This window comes from Phytophthora sojae, assembly GCF_000149755.1.
Source record: "Phytophthora sojae unplaced genomic scaffold PHYSOscaffold_2, whole genome shotgun sequence".
Classification (NCBI taxonomy): domain Eukaryota; phylum Oomycota; class Peronosporomycetes; order Peronosporales; family Peronosporaceae; genus Phytophthora; species Phytophthora sojae.
In genome coordinates this window covers 8,491,106-8,504,953 of record NW_009258116.1, presented here as the reverse complement: position 1 = coordinate 8,504,953, position 13,848 = coordinate 8,491,106, and the positions used below count along the sequence as shown (strand labels likewise).

The 13,848-nt window shown below is 51.4% G+C and overlaps 3 protein-coding genes across 3 annotated transcripts; 1 reads left to right on the top strand and 2 right to left on the bottom strand.

Annotated features, from left to right (window-relative positions):
- Window positions 1–9,960: 9,960 nt before the first annotated feature.
- PHYSODRAFT_478289 (hypothetical protein) lies at window positions 9,961–10,272 on the bottom strand (the record flags this gene model as incomplete). The annotated part of the gene is made up of 1 exon (XM_009522438.1): window positions 9,961–10,272. One exon carries the CDS (start codon window positions 10,270–10,272, stop codon window positions 9,961–9,963), a length of 312 nt encoding a protein of 103 aa, XP_009520733.1.
- Window positions 10,273–10,930: 658 nt separating this feature from the next.
- On the bottom strand, window positions 10,931–11,514 carry PHYSODRAFT_483334 (hypothetical protein; the record flags this gene model as incomplete). Its single annotated transcript, XM_009522437.1, is given in 2 exon segments — window positions 10,931–11,218; window positions 11,233–11,514. 2 exon segments carry the CDS (start codon window positions 11,512–11,514, stop codon window positions 10,931–10,933), a joined length of 570 nt encoding a protein of 189 aa, XP_009520732.1.
- A 780-nt stretch (window positions 11,515–12,294) lies between these two features.
- On the top strand, window positions 12,295–12,851 carry PHYSODRAFT_478363 (hypothetical protein; the record flags this gene model as incomplete). The annotated part of the gene is given in 2 exon segments (XM_009522436.1): window positions 12,295–12,549; window positions 12,564–12,851. Coding segments are annotated over 2 exon segments (543 nt in total), but the record flags the coding sequence as incomplete, so codon positions are not given.
- Window positions 12,852–13,848: the final 997 nt, after the last annotated feature.

Sequence of the window (13,848 nt, the reverse complement as noted above, 5' to 3'; positions counted from 1 at the left end):
TGCGTCAAGAACACAACGTCACCGCCAATTTTAAACGTTCGCACTCCTCTTCCCACGCACTGGCGGGAACTCCTATCCTTTGAGTAGTCCTCATCATTGGCGGTTTCAACGAGAGCAGCCAGTTCATCTTCTATGCTTCCTTGTTCGATCTCGCTGCTTACCGGGGGTGTATTTGTTTTCGCCGTCGCGTCTTAGCTGCTTCACGAAGGAGGATAACGCAAACGGGAATATATACCAAAACTTGTCGCTTGATATAAAAGATCGGTGCCCGGTGATCGCGTAGACCATCAGAGAATGAGACCATTCATGCGCCCCAGAAAAACTATTGATCCTCCTGGTCGCCAAATATTTCCCAATCCTCAGTTCAGATTGGGGATCATCAGCTCGGCTAGGGTATTTCAAGTTATGCTCCACAGCACTGAGCATCGCCGAAGCAGCACGTTTTAGCGGGGCACCTTTCGACATGTACGCTTCCTGATTTTCCTCAACAAGATCCCCGGAGTCTTCTCCATTCACGAACGATGAGTTTGTATGGGAAGCTGTTAACGCAGCCAATCAAAGATTTGTTTCGACGACTCGTATGTCTGTCGCTGGCCTCGAGAGCTCCCATAATATTGGCCCTTCGTAATGCGGGCGGAAGCATTGACCCATCTCGTAAGAATACCCGTTGTCAATGGCGCGGAGGATGTGCGGTTTCAACTCATGGCCTACCACAATGGCCTTGATACCGGTTCGAGGATTACCCTTGCGTTCGCGGATAACAATCAATGGCGAGGTCGGCCCCTCGTGTTCACCCGCGGGTCTAGCCAGACGACACATTTGCTTTCCTCGATTGCCTTTGAAACAGGTCGATGTGTGCGAGTGAAAGTTGGTAGTAGCTGCGCGCATTTGCGCCGCCTTGAGAAAAGCGCCAAAGTCAGCAGCTGCGTCCGGAAGAGGAATTTCGAAAGCTTTTGGCAAGGCTCCATTATCGATGCAGCTTTTGCACCATTCATGCACCGAAGCGTCGAAGTTAGTGCAGCATATCGATTCGAGGAATTGTGCAGCGCGCTGGTGCAATACAGGAGAGCAGGTTATCCTCGAGAGCAGCGTTGGATTATACCTAGATCCGTAAAGCGTCATGTGAATATGTAGACGTCCATCTGCTTGCGGCTCCACCACTGCTGCGAATGCTGCTATGGTTCCATAGGCCCCCACCTTCCGCTGGTTATAGTCTCGAGAAATCCGTGTAGCACTAGCCGCTTTGCGCAAAACAATGTCGTTTAAAATTTGCTCGGTACATTTTTCGAAGGCGCGCGCCGCCAAAGCAGGGTATTCATTCGAAACGGCCAGTCTTCCCCGGGCGTGGCAGCGCACCGACTCCGGCAAGTCCTCCTGGCGGCATTCGTTTTGCTGGAAAACGACGTCGGGTTGATTCCACGCGTTCGGCTCTCGCAGCGCAGCAATACGATGCAGCTCAAGGTCGTGATGCTCAGGGGGGGGGGCAATGGTGACCCAGTGCAGGGGTATTCCGTATTTAGCCCTCAACGCGCCAAGCTTAGGCCGCATTGTTGCCCGTTCAAACGCAGAAAACGGCACACAACCTCCGACTAGAGATAAAATCCGCAGCAGATGCGCATTTACCCGTTTTGACTGAGCGGACTCAGGATCCGACTTCACCTTGACAAGCATTTCCCTAAAATCATCCGAATTTGCCAACTTCCCCAAACGTTCAAGAACAGCAGGGCGGGTTGAACCAACCTGCGCGGCTCTTTTAATGGCGGTGTGGCGCTGTAGTTGGCTGAACAGCGTAGCAACCAGGGCAGTATTTTTTTCGAAGCGCCCATCATAATACCGCATCAAGTGCTTAATGAACGGCGTAGGCCATGTGCCACTAGGAAGGGCCTTGTCGCCTTTTATTAACAAACACGGGAATGCCGCGGCAATCATGTCACCATTTTGAGACCACTCGGTGATAGGTTCCTCCCCCCGTCTAATGGTTACCACGGGAGGGCTATCCGCGCCCGCCGAGTTGGTATCGACCATTGACAACATTGCGTCAACGGCTGCGTTTTTCACACCCAAATCTAAACCGTCAATATCCTTCAGAACAGCAGACTTCGAAATTATCGGCACATCCGCGCTACCATCATTGTATTCTTCGCCAAAACGTTCCGCGACGATATTATCATCCATTGCCTTAGCTTCCTCGCTCTCCGCAAACACAACTCCTTCCTCCATCCTCGATTGCAATGCGAGCAGAGCAGCCTTTGCCGTTTCCGAATCGTCAATCTCTATACGATTTGTTTTGAACTACTCGTGTGTATGCATGAGGACACGCATCCACCAATACATTTCGTCAACGGGAAGCAAAAATAGATTGCTGCAGCTCTTTTTCCTTGCCGCCCAATCGCCACGAGGACCCACGAAAGTGACTCTTGGTATGTTTTCATCAGACGTACAGGGCAGCACCTTTGAACTTTCCACAGGTCCATCTGACGGAAAGCAAATCGAGTGGCCAATGCTATGTTTACCCGATACAACCACCTCCACCTTAAACACCCTCGCCGGCGAAATGCACTTGGTAGCTATTTCCCCCAACTCGGGCAAACCACCGCCCCGGCCGTAATCATGACCAGAAGCAATACTAAACTCTGACGCACGAGGATCGCCCCAGTATGTACAACACAGCGGGATCGCGGATGGATCGTGGACTAAATCTGGGTTAAGATGATACAGGTTCCTTTGCGCCCGATAAATTTGCAGGTGCTTTTCCACTACCCAACTCGGTATTTCTTTGATTTCAACCAGCTCGGAAGGAGATAATTGAAAGCCTTGGTGAAGTTCATCTAATGCCACCCACCGCACGCGATCTTCGATAGTATTAAGAAATTCACAGCACGACGCACACGCCCACAAATCCCCCGAACTCCGAGAGCTCGCACAAAAACGATCCTGGCAAAACTTTGCAGTCTCAGCGTTCATTGGTTTGTCGTGGTTGCGCATTAATCGTTTGACCGTGGCCTCGCCACCGGCGCCTTCTAACTTTTCGTCTGCAAAAACACAGGTAGCAGGATCAGTAGAGCAGCAGTGAAAGTAAAGTAAGGCCAGACGCGGATGCTTGGTGAAGTTCTGGCGCAAGAGCTCCAAGTCTTCTTTCGACAATTCCGGAATCGATGTAGCCTCAGCAATCAGATACTCCAATCGGCCGTTCTCGCTTCGTGGTATTTCAGGAGATTCTTTTTGCAGCTTGGATCGCTTTGCAGGTTTCTCCGGCGGACGAGAAGGCGCACATTTTCTCTTGCTGGGGGCTTCGCTAGCGGTGGTTATATCGATTGGGACTGGCTCCGCATCGAAATTGTATCTGCGCCGAATTGCTGCCGCGAAGTCACGCCGAGCTCCTTCATCAGCAAAAGTAACAGCGACGTAGTGGTTCCGTTCATCCAGTGACAAAGTATCGGCAACGCGGTCCGCAGCACAGTGATAAATGACAACGGGTTCCTCGCGCAGAGGATTTTCCAGAAGTGGCCCGGGTTCCCCGGGAGTTGTAACGTAAATCCCATCAGCACATCGAGTGACAATAACGCGCTTTAGCATGCACTCCATCGCCGCGATAGGAATCACCCCCGAATACTCCAAGTACTGATTAGGCCTAGCGATCAAGTTACCCACATGCAGCGGCTGGTGCCCAAACGCGCTATGCAGCGTCTGCTCCTCAAGAAGATGCACAACCACTAGGCCAACCTTGGCTCTCAGCTCAAAGACATGTTTCGACGCAGTCATGCCAAATGGAACCCGCACCCCTGCAAACTCAGCTGCCGCCCATACTGCATGATAGAGACAATTTCCGATACCCGGGACATTCGCCCCGAATACAGCCGTCGGGACTTTGTCATGCCCCGTTTCACCGCACGGAAGGCGCACAACCGCGCCCCGAACGCCAACTCGCGCATCGGGGTGCTCGCGAGCCCTTGCAGCAGCTCGAGAAAACCACAGGTCCCGAACCAGACTCCCAGCCATCAAATCGCTCTTTAGTAAAAGGGGGAATGGACTTCGGCAGCCGATGTTTCCGATTGAAAGCGATTTATTACCCACAAATAACACGCGAAGTCTAGAAACGTGGTGGCACTAATGAGCTTCTATTGCCTTCTCCATCACAATCATCATGCGTCGACAACCAATATCCCCTCCCCTGCACGGAGACGCGCTAATCCTCGGTGACGGCGTGCCCGCCGCTTTCATCGCCCGCATCGGTCTTGTAGTCTTGGCCCGCCAGTACTCAGGTCACAAATCCTTTCCCCGGCAACTGCTAATGGTTTGCTCTCTACTGCATTTGGAGCACAAACATACAGGAATACGAAAGTCGTCTCCGTAATCATAGGTGATCTCTTCTCCAATGTAAATGTCCCTAAGAGCGATAATCCCGACCCGATACACACCAAAGACAGTCCACCCCTCTGATTGACAATTAATTAGGCTCGCAGCTATGGTTAAAATACCGAGCAACGTTCCCGTAGCGGCTGGCGTCGATGAATTTATTGACCCCGTACGACATCACGTAGAACTGCGACCCCTTCTTCAATCGCCGCGTTTTCCAGCGCTCGTTCAGAATCTCACCCACGTACTCACGCACCAGCGAACCTTTACGTATTTTTTCGAGGGCAAAAGCACCGTATCCTTTCCCGGGCGAAACACCAACTCTCAACTATACCGGCGCAACACCTGACCATGTGTGATTCCCACAAAGCCCTCCCACATTACACGATTCTTCGGAACATTCAATTCTCCGGGCACGGTTTACACCCCCTACGCCGCACTCAAAATTGCACGGGCAACTTCCGTCCCCCCACTCACTCTTCTCCAGCTCGCCAATATTCCGATGGACAACAATGTAGTCGCGGTCTGCCTCCTGTAATAGACGTCTGCCTCAGCCGACCTTTCGCCGGGGAGGTCGAATTCCCTCAATCGACCTCTGGCCGAGCGCCATCCGTCTACACGGACAGCGCCATCTCAACCGCAATGAAATATAGATGCTAGCAGCAAAAAACGTATCATTTCGTTGTAAAGAGATAATCAGCGTGCCGGAACTAGGCCACACAGGGCGTACCCAATCTATAGATTCCGGACTACGACTTCAGGCCACGCGAGGCGCTCTGCGGCTTGGCGAACAGCTTCTGAGTCAAACTCAGCCGGGTAAAATAACTTCAGCCATTGCACCATTTCCATTTCATTGTTCTCTGCCGCCCACGCACAAGCTCGACGGCTGCACCCTTCGGCCCGGTTAGCATGAAGAAAATCGACAACGTCAAAATGGCCATTCCGCGCCGCGCCGTCAAGAGCCCGCTTAGAGCATCCTTCTGCGCGATTCACATGAAGCCAAATCACGACTTCCAAATGACCATTTTCTGCGGCCGAGTCCATAGCGCCAACCGTGCAAGGTGCACCACCCGAATGCAAACATTTAACGGTTTCACCATATCCATTCCCGGCCGCACCATACATGGCGGAGACAGAGCACGCCTCCCCGCATTCGTCGCGCAACCAACGAACCACGTCGGTGTATCCATGCGCCGCCGCGTTGTCGACAGCTCGAGCGCTACTAGCAACTCCAGTATGATGAAGCATCATGATTAAACCGAGATTGCCATGCGCGGCAGCGAGCTCAATTGCCGCGCTAGTGTAGCCCCCGCTCCGATTCCCTTGTAGCCAATCAAGCATTTCCTGGTTGCCGGCACGCACAGCACCGTCAAACGCTGCCGCCGAACACGTATTCGGGTAGTGCCGATGTAGCCACACCAACAATTCTAGCGACCCATAAACTGCACACACGTCCATTAACATACCCGTCCATTGCAGCAAGACATTACAGTCTCCAACGCGCCCCGCGATACCGCGAAATGCATACCGGACTCTGAGCACCTTTCCCCCCGATTTTCAAAAAGCCAACGAACAACGTCATCGTGACCTTCGAAAATAGCCCCGTCCATTGCCTCGTAAGTGCACCCTTCATGCCGATTTTGGTGCAACCACTTGACAACTTCCAGATGATCTGCTCCAGCCGTCGCATCCAGGGCCTCCCCCGCGATCATGCAGCCACATGATAACATCAAGCCTTCCAGCAGCCGCGGCCCGGTTCACACAATCGAGGTGAATGCGACCGAGCCGCTGGAATAACACTTTAATATTCCTCATCCGCCCCGCCCCACACGCCTCTACCAACGCATCGTCAACCACGGGCGCATCAGTATGGGCCAATACCCAAGCCAAAAACCTCGATTCTCTACGACGAGCCGCGGCCGTCACCAGTCCGACGCCCGAGCCGACAATGCCGATACCGTGTAACCATTCAATTGTTTGAAGCTCCCCAGAGCGCACAGCAACGTTCAACATCCGTTCCCCCCAACATACGAGCCGGCCGTCCTCATGCAGGCGCTGTAAAAAGCCAATGTGACCTTGCCAAACCGCTTTCAATGCCCCATCGCGAATACACACACCATGAAAGGTATCGACAAGAAGGTTTGCCAAATCCAATTGATCATCGACTATCGCGCTACTAAGCGCGACATTAAAGTCTCGAAAGCGCCGCAGCTGGCTAGCCTTATCTACCGGCGTGTGCATCGCGACACGCTCCACCAGTTCTCTCGATCGAAGCTGCACAGCCTTCGCCAACGAAGCCGTCCTCAGAAAGGGGTAAGTTTCAATAATAGCCGCCGCAAAACTACCATGGCTGGATAGTTCCGTGCGGCCAACAACCGACAACACACTTTGCATCGGGTCCATAATTGCAGCGGAAGTATAAATGAAGGGTTTACATGCCGGTTGCTATCCTAGCTCGACACAGACGAAGTTTCGCTAAGAATTTTGCTAAGAAATGCGCGCGCCACCCAAAGAATTTTTCCCGACCTGTTCTCCTTTATATAAAGCCCCTCTTGCGCTCACGCTTGCATTACAGTACCCAAAAATCTTTTGGGCTGTGTTATCTCCGAAATCTATTGCGAAGGCTCGGGTAGGAGGGTTTTACACAAACATTTTTATATCAGTACATTCATAGTACTGATAACTAAGTACACATATTCATCGATGGCGTACGAAAATGCATTATTCTCAGGAAGTTGAGAAGAGTTCTGAAACAACTGGACTTGGCGCGGCCCATCAAAACTTCTCCTACGATTCGTCTCACTTTTCAGTTCGTGCTCGATTGCTGCAGTGGCCACCACCCTCCGCGGGCTCATATTCGCCACTGCGGCACCGAGCGCGCTGTTGCTATCTTACCGAGCTTACTTGTGTCAGCGCACTGATAGGTCGCGGTGACGCGTCGCGGCATCCCACGATTCCTCCGCGCGGCGCGCCACGACTCCCTTGGATCGAAGCGCCCGAGGGCGAATACCGTATTGGAGGCCGAGCAGCCCCGAGCCGTTGATTGTTGGAGGGCGGTTGGCGAGAGGGCGGCCCCAAAGGCTCCCGAGCTCAAAACCTTCGCTCCCAGCTTTCGGAGCTAGTCCGAGTGCCCCTATCGACACAAACGTGTAGGTTCGGGCACCAATGCCTTTAGTTACATCTAGACTTCGTGCACGGCCAGCGTTGGCATAGATTATATGACACCGCGTTCAAGATCACATTGTCAACATAGGTAGAACAGGAGGCCTATGTAATGTACGGTAATACACCAATGCAAATGTTCTTGTGAGCCGGAATTAGCATGTACCATACGTAGTTTCTTACACAAGCGATCGGATACCGATACATACGCACCTTACCTTAGCTTTTACGAATTTAATGGTGCAATACGTTAGAGATTTGGGTTTTCAATGAAAAATATTAGATTTATAAGACCCTTACACGTGAATTTTGTATTGGCTCGATACCTACTTTTTCTGTGGCCACATATTTGAGGCCCCGAATTAATCCCTATTGGGCTTCTCGTACTACACAGTAGCACTACCAGGATTAAATATCACCTAGCCCTATTATCAAACGTGCGTACAAACCGAGGCGCACCAAACCTTTTATGCAGGTTTTGGAAGACGCCCACTGACCAATCAAAGTTGGCAGACCTCCCTTATACTGGCACCTGCCGGGTTGTGTCGGATTAGCTATATTTCGGCACTCTTGTTTTGTTTATTTCGGCACAGTGCCAGTTTAAGGAAATAAAGTATGCACTTTACTACAATTTCTCTAGCATATCGAACTGTTTAGCCTGGAAGATGCCTTCAAGGGCTAGAGAAGTCAACGAAGTGCGCCGGTCGTTCAGTTCACACTTCAATACGGAAAAATCGGATTCGACGGACGCCGTATTCGCGAATATGGTTGCCAATCCGCAGCAGAACTGGCGGAGATGTGAAAATGTCTTTGGAGCAGCAGCGTTTTGCACTGAATCACAGGCGTCGTTGAAGCTGGTGTCATACGATTCTTCCTACAGGGCTATGCGAACCATCTCATCAAGCAGATTGGCTTGACACAGCTCTCGATGCTCCCGTTCAACGGCTTCAATTTTTGCCTCACTCCAAAACAAAGCCAATTGATCGCGGCGAGGATTCAAAATATCTTCTGCAAACTGGCGAGGAGGGACTGTGACAAGCTCAGCTGGCATTACTGGCGGAGCCGGAGATTGAGGCAGCGTCATTGTTGCTGTCTCGCTCAGCTTGTACATGCTCCATACCTTCAATTAGATGCAGTACAAACTTGCCAAGCTGCCTCAGAATCGAATTTTTGTCGGCATCTGCAACACTATTCATGTGATTCTTGACGAACGTCCCCTGGTCTTGAATAAACTCGAGCAAGTGTTGCTCTTTGAGCCAGTACTTCGTAGAAATCGTGTCATTAGCGCTAGATTGGAATTCAGAGCTAGGCACGCGTTCAACTCGTAGCAGTTTGCGAAGGCGATCTACAAGGAGCTCAATCTCTGCCATTTGCTGCGAGAGCAGGACATCCTTCCCCTGTATCTTGACAAACGTGACGTTCACCACCACCGTTATCCCACAAATAACAGCTGCATTGACCCACCATAATGGCGTTGGTGCCGCAGACACGTTTTCATCAAGGTGTTCTTCGAGGCGAAAATGGTTTTTTAATATCCACTGCAATGCGTTTCCCATGTACAGCCACCGATTAGTTATTTTTTTGGCGGCACCTCCCATTTCAGTATTCAGCATTTTTTGGCGGCGAAGGTGAACAATTAAATCCTTTGTATTCTTCACAAAGTCTCCATTCCCAACAATTGCAAAACCGGCTTTTATGACCAGGTCCATCTGATGAGCAGCACACCACACTCTCAACACCGAGTGGGTGGCCTCTTTCTCTAAAAGAGTGACCATCCCACCATGACGGCCTGTCATTGTGTTCTATCCATCCGATGAAATACCAACCAACTTCTGTCTCCAGTTAACGAGCAAAATATCGAGTACTCGAACAATCAGTTGAACTTGGGCCACAGCAGTGTGGCGGTCAAACATAGGGACCGCGAGCAAGTGTAGGTTGACTAGCATGCCGTTGACGGCAACACGAACACGCTGATCCAAGAAAGAGCGATCGGTGTGAGTTGTGATGTCGCAAGCAAATGCAAACCCCCACATATTTGGGTCTGCGATGAGGTTGCTGATGCGTTGAAACGAATAGGCAACTAGAATACGAGCATAAGTGCCTGTCATAGCGTCGGTCATACCGTAAAGCTTCGAGTTCCCTGTGGCATTGTGGTGCTGCTGAATTACTGCTGCCGTCTGCCGAAAAGACAACCCAACCGAGAGATGTTTGACCGAAAGAGTAAACCGCAGAGGCGTCTTAATTTCCACTTGGTAGACCCCATCCACTACCGAGCCGAAAGCACGAAGAGCCCTCGCAACAGTCATATCATCATCTTCATCTTCAGCATTGAAAAATACCTTTCCAATCACTTCAGTCACAATCAACTCTGGAAAAGAAAACCGCAACACAGCACTCTCTGTGTCAAAATGAGCTACAAATTGGTTGCTTCGAGAAGTGAGATCAGCAAAAAATACAGCCCCCGAGACTTGTGTATTCTCCCCACTTAGCTGAGTGCGCGGAAGTATTGTGCTCGACATAGTTCTGGAGTCGGAAAGGAGCCTTATAGTACTTGATATTTTGAGTACGCTTTCGTTTGCTCTTGGGTGCTTCCTCTCTACCAAAGTATCGGCAAAACAGGCAGCGGACCGAGCAAGCCGCTCCCCCAGCGTCACATGCTACGACCTCGAGTCCGTACTGCAGCTTGTGAGCGTCTTGGAACGGGGTTTTACGCGAGGGGGGCTTCTTAGAGACGCTTGGCTTTAGCTTCTCCATCATTCACTGCTTGAATTCTGCGATTTGGGGGCTTCTAGTGTCCCTGTGGGTAAGACCCACGAAGATCAAGCGTTCCACTGAGGGTTCGAGTCTCGCCCGGAGCGATTCCGATACAAAAAGCCACGTAAGTCTATTTCCGGCCCCGACTACCTCCATCACTACATCCCCTGGAACCCCCTAAGTCACCCCCCTAATGGAAATCCCGATTAACCTCTGCAACCGCATCCCCTCAAACCGCCGACCTCAGGAAGGGAAACCGATCAACTAGGAATAGTTTAGGGTAACTCACTTAGACGTCAAAGTGCCAGCTTCCAGCAGGCTCCGACCAGGTCAAGTACCTGGGGCCTTCTCCCAGAATTCTGCGATTTTGAACGGTCGCTTATTTCGGCACTCGAAAAACTTTAAATATGCACATCGCCATACTTAAACGTATATAAACTTCAAGTGCCGGAATAAAGCTCCCACCCAAAATAAAAGCTGACAACTTTGGATGCGGATTAGACAACTAAAAGGTGTAGTAATTCAACAATTTATTAGTTTATCCATGGTGCTTGTCCATCTCTTTCTAGAAGCAGCCCCGCGTCCTCATTCATATGCAAACCTCCCTGCTCGCCCTTCCTCTCCACTAGAGCATCGCCGTCTGACCGTCAATCATCGGTCACCTCGAAACCAGTCCAAAATCTACTCGTCTTGCGTCTCCGCTTCCTCTGCCGCGCTTCTTCATGTAGTCACTGAACGCCATCGAGCCCAGAAGCAGCGCCACCACCGCCGTCTGCCCGTAGATGCGCGTGTGCATGATCTGCTGCGAGCGCTGGATCGACGTGTTCAAGCTCTGGTACGCGAAGATGCCGCCCACGAGTGGCACGCCCACCGTCGTGCTGGCGACGGTGGGCTGAAGGTGTACCAGTGTGCTGGTACACCGTCGTGCTGGTACACCTTCAGCGAGCTCTGCTTGGGCACCCGCAGCTCGACAAAGTTGGGGTCGATGGAGGCCAGGTACATCTGCGGGTTGCGAGCGCCTGCCAGCATGCGGTTCTCTGACACGAAGGAGAAGACGGCCATGACTGGCGTCAGGGCCAACGCCGTCTTGCCACTCACACCGAGTCGGGCGCGGAACGCAGGCCAGTACTTGTTCGCCGACAGCACCACCGCGCCAGCAACCACTCCGGTCATGGACCCCGCCTTGATACCGGACATGTAGGCGTGCCACGTGATGACATCGCGCGTCGACTTGGGAGCCATCACCGAGTTGGAGGACGGAGCTACGTGCTGCATCGTGGTCGCGCTAGTCTTCATCCGAACGGCCTCGTGTTTCATCCAAATCTTACCCACCCGACCGTGTTCATTATTAATAATCCATGATAATCCAGCAGCTGCCGATCAAGGGGTGACTACGTGAATATACCCCCTGCCCCTCATTCCGAAGTAAACATAAGGTAAGGTGCCAGTTGCGTGCCTACAACCAGTTCCGTGCCTACTTGTTTTAGCCAATTAGCATCTTCTCCTTGTTAAACTCTCGTAGACTATTGGTAGATTTTTCCAGCGTCACATGCAATTTCCGGTGATGAGCCTCCTAGGATTTGCATAGCATACAAAAATGCTATCAAAAAGAGGCAGGAAACTGGCAGCTCACTCCAAATCAACAAGCTTTTCAAAACAATAACAAGAAGTTCTGCAAAATTTACACGGACTAGCGTGAAGTACATAAATTCAGCCCAATCGCGCAGATTTAGTGGGTGCAATCAGATTTCAGAATGGACAATTCAATGAAAAGTTATGCCACAGCAAGTCCGCAAGTTCGAAGGACGGCACGAAACTGGCAGAAGACCTTATTATAAAATTTGACGGCAAGACAGCGACCAAGCAAGAGACTAAAACCGGCGGGCTAGTGACCGACTCAGCAGGCAGCAGACCCAAACCCATCGAAAGTCCAGGCACCCCCCCCCCCCAACAAGACTAGCGCGACCACGATGCAGCACGTAGCTCCGTCCTCCAACTCGGTGATGGCTCCCAAGTCGACGCATCACGTGGCACGCCTACATGTCCGGTATCAAGGCGGGGTCCATGACCGGAGTGGTTGCTGGCGCGGTGGTGCTGTCGGCGAACAAGTACTGGCCTGCGTTCCGCGCCCGACTCGGTGTGAGTGGCAAGACGGCGTTGGCCCTGACGCCAGTCATGGCCGTCTTCTCCTTCGTGTCAGAGAACCGCATGCTGGCAGGCGCTCGCAACCCGCAGATGTACCTGGCCTCCATCGACCCCAACTTTGTCGAGCTGCGGGTGCCCAAGCAGAGCTCGCTGAAGGTGTACCAGCACGACGGTGTACCAGCACGCTGGTACACCTTCAGCCCACCGTCGCCAGCACGACGGTGGGCGTGCCACTCGTGGGCGGCATCTTCGCGTACCAGAGCTTGAACACGTCGATCCAGCGCTCGCAGCAGATCATGCACACGCGCATCTACGGGCAGACGGCGGTGGTGGCGCTGCTTCTGGGCTCGATGGCGTTCAGTGACTACATGAAGAAGCGCGGCAGAGGAAGCGGAGACGCAAGACGAGTAGATTTTGGACTGGTTTCGAGGTGACCGATGATTGACGGTCAGACGGCGATGCTCTAGTGGAGAGGAAGGGCGAGCAGGGAGGTTTGCATATGAATGAGGACGCGGGGCTGCTTCTAGAAAGAGATGGACAAGCACCATGGATAAACTAATAAATTGTTGAACTACTAGTCTGCTGAGCTTTACACTGCTGGATACTCCACGCAGCTTGTTTACGTTGTCCTGATGCTGATGTGGCACAGTTGATGCAAGCTTGCGTGGATTGCAACACAAGTTTACTCCTTGGCCTCTTGGTATCACCCCAGCGAGATGTTTAGAGGGTTTTGGCCAGTTTAGTGGAATTGACCAGTTTAGTAGAACCAGTAATATTGCAGAAATATTGAAATACGTGCTTTGGTTGGCTATAAAACTCTTACCACGCGTTTCCATATGGTAGTTCGATACAAAGACCAGTATTATTCCGCTCTACTAAACTGATCGCAGCATACTGTAGGTATGTTTTCTTTGGCGCGCTACAATAGCACTTTCATAGCTGCTAACTGTGTCTGGATTGGTGCACATGTTAGAGCAAATCTAGGGCTTTCATTGTGTACACGTTTTATCTCCTAAAGATTAGTAGTTTTCAAGAAAATGCTTTTCAAAGTCAAAAATTCAGTTTGCTCTACTAAACTGGCCAATCCCCTTACTATCATACGGTCGTCCTCAATACATGTTGTACGTCCCAAAAACACTTATGATGTTTTGCCAGTGTAAGAGAATGCAAGGTTGTGTTGATTCTATACATGGCGATGATAACCCGGGGACTACGTACTTGTTGGCACCAATGCCTACGCAGCTCGGAATAGGAATCTATCGTGAAACGAACGAAAAACTATCTTGGTATAGTTTTTTTGGTAACTTGGACGCTTTCTGCGGCATTTAGCAGTCGGCGACTTATCGGCACTCCTCTGACAACTCATCTGTCGGAGGTAGCGCTAGTAGCACGAGCAACTATGCCTGATGCATGGTGCAGACCAAAGCGTGC